The sequence below is a fragment of the Zea mays genome, chromosome 7 (assembly GCF_902167145.1).
Source record: "Zea mays cultivar B73 chromosome 7, Zm-B73-REFERENCE-NAM-5.0, whole genome shotgun sequence".
NCBI classification, from domain to species: domain Eukaryota; kingdom Viridiplantae; phylum Streptophyta; class Magnoliopsida; order Poales; family Poaceae; genus Zea; species Zea mays.
Genome location: NC_050102.1, coordinates 172,418,378 through 172,432,971, shown reverse-complemented (window position 1 = coordinate 172,432,971; position 14,594 = coordinate 172,418,378). Strand labels below are relative to the sequence as shown.

The 14,594-nt window shown below is 45.1% G+C and overlaps 1 protein-coding gene across 6 annotated transcripts; it reads right to left on the bottom strand.

Annotated features, from left to right (window-relative positions):
- Positions 1-885: 885 nt before the first annotated feature.
- On the bottom strand, positions 886-11,712 carry LOC100216864 (uncharacterized). Of its 6 annotated transcripts, none has more exons than XR_004851190.1 (10): positions 11,457-11,712; positions 10,423-10,640; positions 9,875-9,989; positions 8,362-8,451; positions 8,036-8,194; positions 2,293-2,412; positions 1,767-1,877; positions 1,520-1,640; positions 1,326-1,433; positions 886-1,114 (listed from the first exon to the last, which is right to left on the bottom strand). XR_004851190.1 is itself a non-coding variant. In XM_020540335.3 (9 exons), exons 1-9 carry the CDS (start codon positions 11,595-11,597, stop codon positions 1,378-1,380), a joined length of 1,131 nt encoding a protein of 376 aa, XP_020395924.1. In that variant the 5' UTR covers positions 11,598-11,712; the 3' UTR covers positions 1,130-1,377. The 6 variants fall into 6 exon arrangements, 2 of the variants coding, with proteins under 2 accessions (XP_020395924.1, NP_001353874.1); NR_159519.1 differs by having other exon boundaries at positions 951-1,114; positions 1,520-1,601; positions 11,457-11,648; XR_004851191.1 differs by lacking the exon at positions 2,293-2,412.
- Positions 11,713-14,594: the final 2,882 nt, after the last annotated feature.

The window sequence follows — 14,594 nt, the reverse complement described above, 5'->3', positions numbered from 1 at the left end:
GGGTACCCGTTTTTATCCCTAATAGTGGGCTCTTCTGGATGAGTTGTTCATACAAGAACAGTGTGCTCTAGCCGCTCTACTCGATGAGTCGTTCATCCAAGAACAGATCCGTTCTTTGTTATAGTCGCGATCAGCTTGTGGCAGTTACGCCATGAAATCTTTATATTATACGGTTATACCGAGTTGATCTGTTTGTCTTCTCCGTCAAATATACTTTCAAGCAAATAGTGTAGTCCTTTGTACTTGATAATCGTGGATCAAAATAAAAAATAGTGCGTCATGGCCCTTTGAACGAGAACGACACGCTCCTCACTGTCCATCATCACTCAAGTCAAATTATGTGCTCTGTAAATCATAAGCCGCAGCGTGCATGCAGGATCAGAACACGGACCACACACCACAAATGAAGCCACCAATTCACCGAGGAAAATTCGCCTAACACATCACAGTTCCTACTTCGCCCAAATTTCAATTTTCCATCACCGTACCGTACCTGTGAAAAAAAATGTGTTCCTGATCATACAAGCAAAACTGAAATTCTTTCCCAGAGTGCGACCCGTAATTGGACAGATGCCTCTTCCACAAAACCGAAGAAACAGGTTCTACAAAAAAAATTGTCAAATTGCGTCGGAAAAGCACTTGGCATGTAATACAGCCATGAAATCAGTCTTGAGGTGTTCGGCTACGCCCACTCTTCACATTGTGAGTTGCTAGCCCTGCCCGCTAAGGGCTTGTTCGGTTCTACCCCAATCCATATGGATTGAGGGGATTGAGGGGTTTAAATCCCTGGTAAGTCAAAATCCCCTCCAATCCGTATCGATCCTCTCCAATCCATATGGATTGAAAATAACCGAACAAGCCCTAAAGATTCTCCACTAACGTAAATTGCAACAATAATGATTTAGGATGATATCAGTTTCTAGTAGTGTGGTATCTGATTACGGTTGGACTTAAACAAACATGTTTTAACATTATCGGTTACCGTTCAAGTTACAAATATGTGAACCATAGTCCATACAGCACCTAATAACGAAGTTTATATATGGAGCGCCTGTTATCTATATTCCCTACCTAAGATTCTCCTCCAATTCAGTATTCACTTGCACAGAGGTACCTGCGAGCATACAGGTAAGAAAATTAAACTTATATACAAAAACACAAAAGTTAAGAGTTGAATTGTCTTAAACAGTATACAAGCATTGTTAACATAGCAACCCATGATGATGGCAGCTCAATGCTACAAACAGCAAAGCTATCCATGATGGCACCTGATGCCCCGGAAATGGACAGTGTGAATGGCAACCTCCAACATAAAGGCAATTTACCTCACAGAAAAATGGCCAACTAACATTGTGCAAGGCAAACAGATACTCATTATCAGCTCTTGCAACCACTAAAAGAATCTTGAAGTACATTGATATCCAGATTGCGGCCTGCAGCAAAATGGGCAAGCAAAGATTATAACCAGTTCAGAATTTGCAGGTGCTGAACTGCTGAGTTTTGACTTTCGAGGTTTTACCTATGACAACTATCTTGTTCATGCGAGACTCTGTCTCAGACCATTTTCGAGCCGGCACAACTTCATAGACCTCCCTCACTGCCTGCATAAGGGCAAAATCAGACATCAGTACTGACAATCCCTGCAACAAAATAAGTATAATCAATCAAACTGCCCTAGCTATTGGGTTTAAGGGAAATACAAAAAATGGCTGATAGCTTTTAGCTGATCATGCAGTTCTTTCAGATTCTTTGTATGATGTAACAACCTGTAATGTATGAACTTGGTCTGAATCATGGATATATAAAATCCCTTTACAGCGATATATGTCCATAATAGATTTCTTTTCCCAAAGAAGATCTTCAAGCCAAGACTCCACCTGTAAAAAAACAAACCACAACAGGGTATCAGAAAATATGTAAATGGGGCTGGTAATTGGAGTTTCCATTCAAAGTACTAAATTTTGTCAACTTATTTAGTCCAGCTGGCATCCTGACAGAGAAAGTGAGGAACATCTTTGTGTGTGTGTGCACGCGGGCGCGGGCGTGTGTGGTCAAAATCGAAATCAGAGACAGGAAGAATTTATCCTATGAAATAAGAATGCCACTTGATGTGGAACAGTCAGTGAGACAAGACAAGACATACTTTGAATAGCAAACTATGCACATTATGTCAAGTTTGTATCCTTGAATAAGAAATATCTTTCAAGCCTCCGTTTTCTGTATGCAAATGTCTTAATGTCTGACCTCATTACATGATCCTTTTGAAATGGTTCATTTAAGAAGAGAAAGTACCTTAGCCAAGTTAACAGAATCCTGTTCATAGATGCACAAGGTGGAAATACTGTTATCATGACGGCGACTAGGTGGCACTGATTTACTATAGTCCAGCAGTTCTTGCAGATGAGATGAATTCTAGTGAAAAAGAAGGAAGAAGTCAGAGTTGCATCCCTACAAGATCAGGCCAATGAATATTTCTAGCTGTTGTAGATACCTTTGTGGGCCGGCAGTATGCCAGGCGCCACAAAGGAGTCAGTTAGCCCTCCTATTTTAGTGGAGAGATTAGCTCTATTTGTTTAGAAGATAAGAAGAGATAAAGAGGGAGTCGGATAGCCCTCCTATTTTAGTGGAGAGATTAGCTCTGTTTGTTAGAGGTGGTTGAGATTAAAGTGGCACCTAAGTCTATAAAAGGAGCTGCTGTAGTTTGTATTAGGGCTCATCAAAGAAAGTTTTACCTGGCCGGTGGAGCTTCCTTGGTCATCCTGGCGCACCTTGCGCCAGCTGACGGAATCAGCTCCATCTCTGGCCGATCCCCATATCCACTAAGATCCCTTCCCCAGTCCCAAGCCTTGCTGCGATCACCGCTGCGCAGTCCTAGGCGCCCACGACATATCAATTTGGTATCAGATTCCTCCGACGCATCGACCAACATGTCCGGCGTTGATCACGATCCTGCGAAGACCTCCTCCGACTCAGCCAAGTTGGATCAGATATTGACGCAGCTCTCCACCATCAACTCAAGACTCGATCTGCATGGACAGCGGATCACGCTTTTGGAGAAGCGCCCAATCGACGAGCAGCTGCCGGAATCTTCAGAAACCGGCCCACGTACCGCAGCGCCTGTCGGGGTCATGCATAGCACAGGATCTGCTCCTCGTGACCGCGTCGACGATGGTGGCTATCGAAGACCCAATGTCTCCTTTCCCCACTACGATGGTGAGTCTGACCCCCTGTCGTGGATCAATAAATGTGAGACTTACTTCAGGGGCATGAGGACTCCACCCGATGAGAAGGTTTGGCAGGCATCACTCCATTTGGACGGTGTGGCAGCAGAATGGTTCTACGCTCTGGAGCGGGACACGGGCGGCGTCCTCACTTGGTCCCGCTTCGTTGAGTTCACCCATATGCGGTTTGGACCACCTCTACGGACCAACGGTATGGCTGATCTCAAGGACCTTCGGCGCACCGGCACCGTTGAAGACTATCAACGTCAGTTTCTGTCCATTCTCTGTCGCTGCGAGGATATGACACAGCTCCAGCAAGCTCAGATGTTTACCGCAGGCTTGGGTGAACCGCTTCGGACTGATGTTGAACTGCTGACTCCAACTACATTGCAGCGGGCCATGCACCTGGCACGCGTCTATGAACGTCGTATGGATTTGTCCTCGACCCCATCAAGGACGCCATATGCTACATCAAAACCAACGGCATCTACAACTGCACCAAAACCCTCGTCATCGGCTACCAGCAGACCACGTTTGCGCAGGCTCTCACCGGAGGAGGTTGCCGCCAAACGGGCCAGCGGTGAATGCTACCACTGCTCTGAAAAATATACAGTCGATCACAAGTGTGCTGCTCGCGGAGTTTTTCTGTTGGAACTGATGGAGAAGATACCGGGACAACGGATACACTGGCAGAGGAGCTGGGCATATCACTTCATGCTCTCACTGGGATTGACATCGCCGACACACTGAAACTGAAAGTCTCTATCAATGGTGTGGCTCTCATTGCTCTTGTGGATTCAGGATCCACCCATACATTCATCCGTGATGCTATTGTGCCAAGACTGGGACTGCATGTGACTCCAACAGCAGGACTGCCTGTCAAGGTTGCAAATGGTGAGAAGGTGTTGAGTGGGGGTGTCTGTTCTCAAACCCCACTCACTGTCAGCGAAGAGAATTTTACCACAACCTGCTACACTCTTCCCCTGGATGGCTTTGATGTGGTGCTTGGGGTAGAATGGCTGCGTTCTTTGGGTCCCTTCATCTGCAACTTTGAAAAGTTGACGCTGTCTTTTTGGCGCCACGGACACATGGTGCGTTGGACAGGCATTGGCGGCTCTCCACCCCGCTGTAATGCTCTGGACATGGCACACAAACTGCTGGATACCCTGCTGCTATCCTTTGAAGACCTCTTTGTCGAGCCCCAGGGACTTCCTCCACCTCGCCGCCATGATCATCGCATCCGGCTTCTGCCAGGGACAGTACCAGTGGCGGTACGACCATACCGCTACCCTCAGTTGCTCAAAGATGAGATTGAACGACAGTGTGACCAGATGCTATCCCAAGGTATCATCCGAGAGTGTACCTCAGCGTTCTCATCACCAGTGCTGCTTGTGAAGAAATCAGACAACACATGGCGCTTCTGCATTGACTACCGTGAGCTCAACACGAAGACGGTCAAGGACAAATTTCCTATCCCAGTAGTGGATGAACTCCTGGATGAGCTTCGGGGAGCCCGGTTCTTCACCAAGCTTGACTTACGTAGCGGCTACCATCAGGTGCGCATGCACCCAGAGGACATCAATCAGACGGCCTTCCGCACGCACCATGGTCACTACGAGTTCTTAGTCATGCCTTTTGGCTTGACTAATGCACCGTCGACATTTCAGGCGCTTATGAATGATGTACTCAAGCCGTTCATCCGTAAGTTTGTACTGGTATTCTTTGATGACATATTAATCTATAGCTCATCCTGGGCTGAGCATCTTCAACACATGCGGCAAGTATTCCAGCTGTTACGAGAGCAGAAGTTGGCCCTCAAGCGCACCAAGTGTTCCTTTGGCGAGACACAGGTGGGTTACTTAGGCCACATCATCTCGGATAAGGGAGTTGCAATGGACCCTGCCAAGATTGAAGCAGTGGAGTCATGGCCACCACCGCGCTCCATCCGGGCGCTCAGAGGATTTTTGGGACTGACTGGGTATTATCGGAAATTCATCGCTGGTTATGGCACTGTAGCAGCCCCCTTGACAGCACTGTTAAAACGAGAGGCATTCAGATGGACAGAAGAAGCAGAGGAGGCTTTTAATCTGCTCAAACAGGCCTTAATGTCCGCACCATTACTGCAGATGCCCGACTTCGGCCGCAGTTTCATCATTGATTGTGATGCGTCAGGGTCTGGTTTTGGCGCCGTGTTACACCAGGGAGATGGAGCTATTGCTTTCTTCAGCAGGGCAGTCGCACCTCAACATCAGAAGTTGCCGGCATATGAACGGGAACTGATTGGGTTGGTGAAAGCAGTCCGGCACTGGAGGCCTTATATCTGGGGGCGCCAGTTTCTAGTCCGCACCGATCACTACAGTCTTAAATATTTATTAGATCAGCGACTGACCACAATTCCCCAACATACATGGGTGAGCAAGTTATTCGGATATGATTTTATGGTGGAGTACAAGCCTGGCAAACTCAATGGCGCAGCTGATGCTCTCTCACGTCGTGTCGAGTCAAGCATGGCACTCAACACCATCTCTACACCTTCTTTTGAGCTGTTTGACAGTTTGCGAGCCGAGGCTGCAACGGACCCACAAATCCAGGATGTGCGCCAGCAGCTTGCTGCTGGTACTGTTTCACCAGGTTGGACAGAATTGGATGGGTTGCTCCTTTTCAAAGGAAAAGTCTATGTGCCAGATGCCTCTACTCTTTGGCCGATACTATTATCCAGTGCCCATGACACAGGACATGAAGGAATCCAAAAGACAATTCACAGGTTTCGGTCGTCATTCTATAATCCTCATGCATTACAGAGGGTTAAGGAATTCATCAAAGGTTGTTCAGTCTGCCAGCGCAATAAAACTGAACATCTCCATCCCGGTGGTCTCCTGCAACCTCTATCAGTACCTTCGGAAGTATGGAGTGATATTTCTATGGACTTCATTGAGGGGTTTCCAAAGGTGGGCGGCAAGTCAGTGATTCTCACAGTTGTTGACCGTTTCTCCAAGTTTGCACACTTTATTGCTCTCGGACACCCTTACACAGCAGCATCGGTAGCAAAAGCCTTCTTCGATAACATTGTCCGTCTCCATGGGTTGCCATGCTCCATTGTCAGTGATAGAGATACAGTATTTACTAGCACATTCTGGTCAGAATTGTTCCAGCTAGCAGGAGTTAAGCTGCACATGAGTTCAGCTTTCCACCCACAATCTGATGGACAATCAGAAGTGGTAAATCGAATTATCACCATGTATCTTCGGTGCCTAGCAGGGGATAGACCAAGAGAGTGGCTTAAATGGCTTCCATGGGCCGAATTCTGCTACAACACTTCCTTCCAGACTGCTCTTCGATGCTCTCCATTTAAGGTGGTATATGGCCGAGAACCTCCTGCTCTTCTGCCCTATCATCCAGGAACATCACAGGTGGCCGCTGTTGACAAACAACTGCAGACACGCGACGAATTCTTGGCGGATATTCGTGATCGATTGATTCAGTCACAGGTGACAATGAAAAGCTACCAGGACAGGCATCGACGGGAAGTGGAGTTCCATGAGGGCGATTGGGTATGGCTGCGCTTACAGCAGCGCACAGCAGTTGGTGTCACTTCTGCTACACCCAACAAACTTGGCCCAAAGTTCTTTGGACCATATCAAGTGCTATCAAGGGTGGGCACTGTCTCCTACAAGTTGCAGCTTCCTCCCAGGGCCAGAATACATGATGTGTTCCACGTTTCTCTACTCAAGAAATTCATAGGGGAAGCTCCAACCCAAGTTATACCGCTGCCCGAGCTCCTCAACGGCAGAGTCATCCCTACACCAGAAAAAGTCCTCCGTGCAAGGCTGAATCGTGGGGTGTGGGAAGTTCTGATCAAGTGGACAGGCCGAGCAGAGACGGATACTTCTTGGGAGCAGCTGGAAGACTTCAAGCTTAGATATCCAGCCATGACGCTCGAGGACGAGCTCTTCGTCGGCGAGGGGGGAAATGTTGTAGATACCTTTGTGGGCCGGCAGTATGCCAGGCGCCACAAAGGAGTCAGTTAGCCCTCCTATTTTAGTGGAGAGATTAGCTCTATTTGTTTAGAAGATAAGAAGAGATAAAGAGGGAGTCGGATAGCCCTCCTATTTTAGTGGAGAGATTAGCTCTGTTTGTTAGAGGTGGTTGAGATTAAAGTGGCACCTAAGTCTATAAAAGGAGCTGCTGTAGTTTGTATTAGGGCTCATCAAAGAAAGTTTTACCTGGCCGGTGGAGCTTCCTTGGTCATCCTGGCGCACCTTGCGCCAGCTGACGGAATCAGCTCCATCTCTGGCCGATCCCCATATCCACTAAGATCCCTTCCCCAGTCCCAAGCCTTGCTGCGATCACCGCTGCGCAGTCCTAGGCGCCCACGACATATCACTAGCATATATAAAGCCTTACTGTGGACAAAGAATCAGCTTTGCAGAATTATTTTCAGGTTGTTCTGTTGGTTACCAAGTTTCCATTCAGTTAGATAAAACTCAGAACATATAAGGATAGTGTTGATGAGTTGTGTATTATTTTCAATATCTAGCATATGGAGTATTGAGGATAAACTACATTGCCTTATAGTTGCTCAGGACTAGTTAGCCCCAAAGTTCACTGACTTCTTCTTGCTTTGATATATCCTTCATAGTCCTCATGATATAGTCCATCTTTCTAAGCAGCCTATGGCTATAGACTATAGAGTTAAAATGACCTTTGACAATAAACATTCAAATTGGCTAAGACATCAAAGCAGCTTAAGCTTCAAGCATTGGCATGATTAAAAGATGAAAAACTGAATTTAAGTTCTTAACTAGTTTACTGACCTTGGCACCATATGCTTGCCGGTTAAATACTTCATTCAAGTCAACCTGGCAACGGACGGACCGCACCACTGTAACCAGAGCATTCACATCACGAATATGTTTTTCCAGATCCTCAAGACTGTCTTCCACTAGGTCAATTTTGTTCAATATCACAACATCCTGTTACACAAAATTTGACATGTGGTTATTTGGATACTGAATTTATGAATTCTAACTGCAGCTGCAAGGATTTAAAAAAAAGGAAACTCTAAATTCTAGAAGTCAACATCCCAAAAATGAATTATGAAATGACAGAAACAAGAAGACAGACACAAAAGACAAGTTACCGCAAATGCAATTTGATGAAATGCTTCAGGGAATGAGGAAGAGTTTTTGTGCTCGTCAATCTGAACCCTGAAGTTTTTTGCATCAATAACCTGCCAATAAATAACTAAAAATATACTGAAAAAGGTCCAATGTGACACAATATTCTAAATTGTGATCTTAAGAGTTAAGAGCAAGTAAAGGAAGCCAAGAACAGATAGTTTGCAGAACTTCTAGAGTAATTATAAGAATGGGAAGTGTAAAAATAAAGCTGCAGAGCAAGGTTATGCATGTGATTGACAATAGTGTTTTCTACATCATTGTTATTAAAACGTCGTTTAAACGAGAAAACATGTTTAAAAGTTGGAACGTCCGAACATTTTAGGTTTAGGGCGTAGAACATCCGCTTCGAGCGTTTAAGCGTCCAAACAGTGTTTTAGGACGTTTTACACGTTCTGAGGACGTTCTACCCGTCCTGAGCCTTTCTTGGGCCTTCAGCATTTTCTAGGTCACTTTCCTGGGCACTGGCCAGCGCTGGACGCGGCACCCTCACTCCCTCAGCCAGCCGCCGATCTGCTCTCCTCTCTCCTCTCCTCAGCCACAGCCGGCCACCGCCCTCCTCTTCTGCGCCGGCCGCCGCTATGCTCTCCTCTCTCCTCTCCTCAGCCATAGCCTGCCGCCGCACTCCTCTCCTCAGCCAGCCGCTGCTCTCTGCCGGCCGCTGACTGCGCCCACAGCAGCCCAGCCGCTGCTCACCTCAGCCAGCCGCTGTGCCGCCGCCCTCCTCTTCATACAACAGAAAGATGGCTGATAGGTTTCAAAAAATACGTGAGGAAGGAAAAAACTTTGATCCTTTGATTTTAGAAGACTTTGATTGGGACAATGAATGGGTTGATCCATTAGATAATTCTTCTCATTTTAGCAATGCTCTTGGAGATGATTTCAATTTATCATGGGACCAAGTTGATGAAGCTATTGGTGCATCTGCACATCTCAGAGGTCGTAATTTTCCTAGGAGAGCTGTTGGTGGGTGTGTGAGAAGGAATGAAGACCTTGAGGAAGAGGAGACTAATTTAGCAAATGAAGATGACGAGGATGAGGAATATATTCTTGATGATCTTGATGTGGAATATGAAATTGAAGGAAGCAATAGTGGAAAAGATGGTGATGATCAAGGCGTGGATGCTCATGGTCTTCATATTGATGAGTTTGATGATGGTTACTGGTCATGCATAAAAGTTGTAACTTATGTGGTTGAACTTGTGTTGTTGAACTTGATCTGTTTCTTTTTATGCTATTATGCTATTTGTTTTGTGAACTCAACTTATGTATGAACTTATTCTATATTTGAATTTCTATGTCAAGTCTGAAAAAGACGTTTCAACATTCGTTTAAACGTTTAAAATGTTAAAAAGTTGGTTCATAACGTTTTAACGTTTTACCGCTTTAATAACCATGTTCTACATCTCACAAAATGATGGTTGATAACTGATCAAATAAAAGAAAAGGAAAGAAATGCCACAAGGCTTAACTAACCGTAATAATAGAATCCAGCACAATTGACGACTCCAATTGATCGTCTAGCCAAAGAACAGAAACAAGTGGAGCAGGATCGGCCAACCCTGTTGTCTCAAGTAATATATGATCCATTCTGCATGATACCAAATCACTCAACATGTTAGGACAATTTGCATAATTATAATTCAAAAGGGTGCTACCGATCCAACTTGTAACATTCAACCAATGCAAGAGCACAACACAATATATCGAAAAATGAAAGAAAAAAAGAACACTACAGCTTCATGCAGACTAGATAAGGCAAGCAATCATCATTAGCAAAAGATAATCGGTCTTCTGGTCATGAATAAGAACGGTGTTGTGAGCCAAAAACAGTATTTCAACAATTTAGAGCTACATCCAGGATGTCAATATCAAGCCAAGTTATATCACCAAATAATTTGGACATATCAACAGGTAGATAAAATAACCAAAAAGATACAGAAAGGAGGGCCCCAAATTCTGGAATCCTAGGCCACACTTGAATCCAAGGTGCCCTTGGGTAGACAGGAATAACTGTATTTTACCTATCCTTTCTCTGCACAAGCTGCTCAAGTGCTTGAACCAGACTGTGTTTTACAGAGCAACAGACACATCCATTGGCCAGCTCCACCCATTCCTCGATAAGTGCACCACCTTGCCCCTCATTGATCATCGCCCTCTCGACCCCAATTTCCTCTCCAAACTCATTTAGTATCACGGCAATTCTCTTCCCATGTTGCTCATTCAGAATGTAGTTGACTAGCTGCAAATTTCAACCAAGTAGAAACTGTAAAGTCATTAATCAGCTAATCGAGAAACTGGCTAAGAAACTTAACATAACACAGCATTAATAGATACATAAGTGCTACCATGAGAAAGCATAAGGTGAGCTACGCACACAAAAAGAATCAGTTGTGACGCGAAAGGACCTCTAATCTAGTGGTTAATGGCTTCCAAATAGCACCTCCAAATCCCGGGTTCGATCCCTCGGGGGTGAATTTTTGGCTGGGTTAAAAAAATCTTCCCGTTGTACCCCGCCCGCTTCCGCTCTCCTGCGCGCCACCCTTCGGCTGGGCCGTTTCAGAGTGGACGGTGAGGCCTGCTAGTGATTGGAGCTAGGGTTCGGTGATTTTCTCGATCGAGACCCTGTTTCAGTCTCTTCTTGGTCATCAGTGGGTTGTGTGTGCCTTGAGTGCTGTTCCAGGCATTGTACCGAGAGGGCAGACTTTCCCTCCCGGCCAAGTTTTTTTTTAGAATCAGTTATGTCAGAAAACTCTAAACCGAAGATGACACTTCTCAGAGGAACTGCTGTGGCAAACTAGTACAATCCTATAGTTTGTAACCATGATATAGGACTCAAAATATATAAAACCAGGATTCAATTTCGTGAGATTATTATCCTATCACATTATCAGCAACTTTGTACAGCGAATATTGGGTACCTAGCGATTTGTCTCCGATTCTATGAAGCGCATGTATGCTGACGCGCCTACTTCACCAAACACACAGAGGGGGGGGGGAGAGAGAGAGAGAGAGAGAAGCGCCGATTACGCCGTTAGGGTACGGAACAAAATCTCACCGTCGACTTGCCAGCCCCGAGGTAGCCGGTGATGACGGTGATGCCAACTGGCGAGGCGTCTGAGGGAGATTGCTCTGGAGGGGACGGCACCCGCGGAGGGAGCTCAACGGCGAGAGGAGGGCAGTCATCGTCGTCCTCCATGGCGGCGGCGCAGAGCGCAGGGCGCAGAGAGAGAGACTGCACTCAGGAGCGAGAGAAAGCTCAAGAGCTGCAGCTGCTACGTGTACTCTGCTTGTTATTTTTCTTCTCTCTCCCCTCTATTTGGTGGTTCACCGTTCGATCCGCATCCGAAGGCTCAAAAAAATCCAATGCGTCCTTTTTTGCGTCTATAAAATTATAAATCGAATGTCATTTTCCTAACTTTAGGACGAGGGGTGGCCAATTTAAAACCGAAAACCGAACTCGAACCCGAACCGAACCCGAATAAACTGAATTATCGGTTTATTCGGGTTTTCGGGTTCATATTCGGTTCCTATATATGCTGTATTTCGAGGTATGGTTCAGGTTTGGTTTCTAACCTTTAAAACCCGAATAAACCTAATAACCGAAATATAAAAAAAGCTCTTAATATGTGATAATATTATTATATGATTTATGAACTTATTAGCTAGAAATAATGATATCATCTTAACGATAGTATATATATCTTTGTATGCTAATTTTTATATATACTAGTCTCTCTACAAGTTCATAAAGACCAAATGCCCAGCCCTATTTAGGACATTTGAGAACTCCATTTTCTTAAGTAATTTCTATTTTTCTAATGGAAAATAAATTAATTGCACTTGAAAAATTAAAATCCCTTGGAAAAATGATGTTCTCAAATTAGCCATTAGCACTGGTTTGGTATCCAGGAAAATGGAGCGGATCCACAGGGAAGAAATCCTCTTGCTATTCAAATCCCCTCCATTTCCCTGTGTAGGAAACGGGTGACGCCTAAGAGGGGGGTGAATTAGGATTTCTAAAACTTTCACTAAACTAGGCCACAAATAAATCCCTAGAGCAAAACATATGCAAATAATCAAACTAGAGAGTGCAAACTAGGTTTTGTCTAAGTGTTGTTATCTCTATCGTAATGGCTAAGTTTCAATCTACACTATAAGTATGAATACAAGATTGAAACTTAAATGTTTGATATAAATGTGGAAGCTTAAAGAGCAAGGTAGAGAATGCAAACTCTCGTGGATAACAACGGTATTTTTACCGAGGTATCCGGAACCGTGCAAGGTCCCGACTAATCCTCGTTGGTGCCCCTACGCAAAGGTAAGCCCACGCGAGGGCCAAGCACCTCGGTCGAGTAACTCCGTAGAGAGCCGCGAGCCTTCTCCACGCGCAAGTGGTGCTCCGCTTCCGGCTTCTCTCGGACGCTCCCCGTCGTCTCCACTATCGATCTTCCGGTCGTAACGCCGCGGGCCTCGTTCCCTCCGGTACACGGTGGTGGCCGTGATACAAACACGGTTGTCACGGTCTCGCAAGACTCTCGTCCCACTCGGTACAATTACAACGGCCCGCGCAAGAGTCAAGCGGTTGTGTGGTTTGTCTAAACTCACTCAACAATCTAGGGTTCACCTAGAGCAAGCGCTAAAGCGGTTTAACTAACCTGAGCACTTCGCAAAGCACCTACACTAATCACCAAGTGATTCTATTAAGCACTTGGATGTAAGAGCACTTGGGAATGTCTACTATATGCCTTAGTATGTCTCTTAGGCTCCCACACTTGGAAATGGCCGGTTGGGGGTGTATTTATAGCCCCCAACACAAATAGAGCCGTTGGAGAAAAGCTGCTGCTCTCTGCGGCACACCGGACAGTCCGGTGGTGCACCGGACAGCGCACTATAGCATGTCCGGTGCGCCTAGCCGTTGCCCTGTCAGGGCAGGTGACCGTTGGCGCCGCAGGCTTTCCACACCGGACAGTCCGGACTTCACATCGGACAGTCCGGTGGTCTTCTCAGCTCGGTGCCACCTGGAACTAGCCGTTGGGCTGGGGTTCCCTGGTACACCGGACAGTCCGGTGCTCCACGCACAGACAGTCCGCAGGCAGCACACACCTTCAATCTTGGACTTTTCTTGGATCTTCTTAATGTCTTCTTTTGAGGTGTTGCTATCCTCAATTCCTTAGTCCAAGTAATTCTTGCATCCTGTGAACTACAAACATAAACACTAGAGAAACTTATTAGTTCACGGATTGTGTTGATCATCAAACACCAAAACTCAATTAGCCAAATGGCCTAGGGTCCATTTTCCTTACAATCTCCCCCTTTTTGGTGATTGATGACAACACAACCAAAGCAAGCAAATAATACAAGTATTTGAATTAATATATGCACTCTAGTTGATAGGATGCATGTTTGTCCCCACAATGTGATATTATGGACTTAAGCCTCCCCCTAACTCCATAATTCACATACTTCCTATTTTGGACCAAAATGCAAAAACCACTTGAAAAAATCAAAATTTTAATTTAGTGGTGTTTGGTGTTTGATAACATTTTCATTGCTTTGGTCCCTACAACTTATCCCCCTTTGGCATCAACCACCGAAAAGGAAGACATTAAAAGCATATAGGAAGCAAATAAGACTTGCCCTCCCTAAAGAATTATCAATTAATATCAATAGAAGCACTAAAAATTACTCCCCCTAAATGAGATCATCTATTTAGGAAAAAGCATGTGAAAATTAGAGGTGCAAGACATGATTTGAATAGACTAACTTCCCTTATGCATAGGTAACAGAATATGATTGAACCACTTATGCATGTATAGCAACAGGAAGTATAAGATATGAAATATAGTCTAACCAAATGTCGGAGAAGACATGTAAGTGATGAAGAGTTCTTGTAGATTTGCAGTGGAAGATTGTTGTCTTTCTCCGGGGACTTCATTTTCCTTACAATGAGACTATCACAAGAAATAGACTTGAAAGGGGTGTTAGTCTCAAAGTCTTAGATTATAGAGTAATCTCCCCGTGAAAGTGTGCATAGAAGTTTTGAATACTTGTAGGAGACATGCACATTGATTTGATATCAAGAGGGTGATTTATCTATAATCCGAGCTTTGGCACATATAAGTTAAATGATACCAATTGTAGGATATAAGCTTTTGATGCATTAGTGTCATTTACTTAGGGATGTTAAATAAGC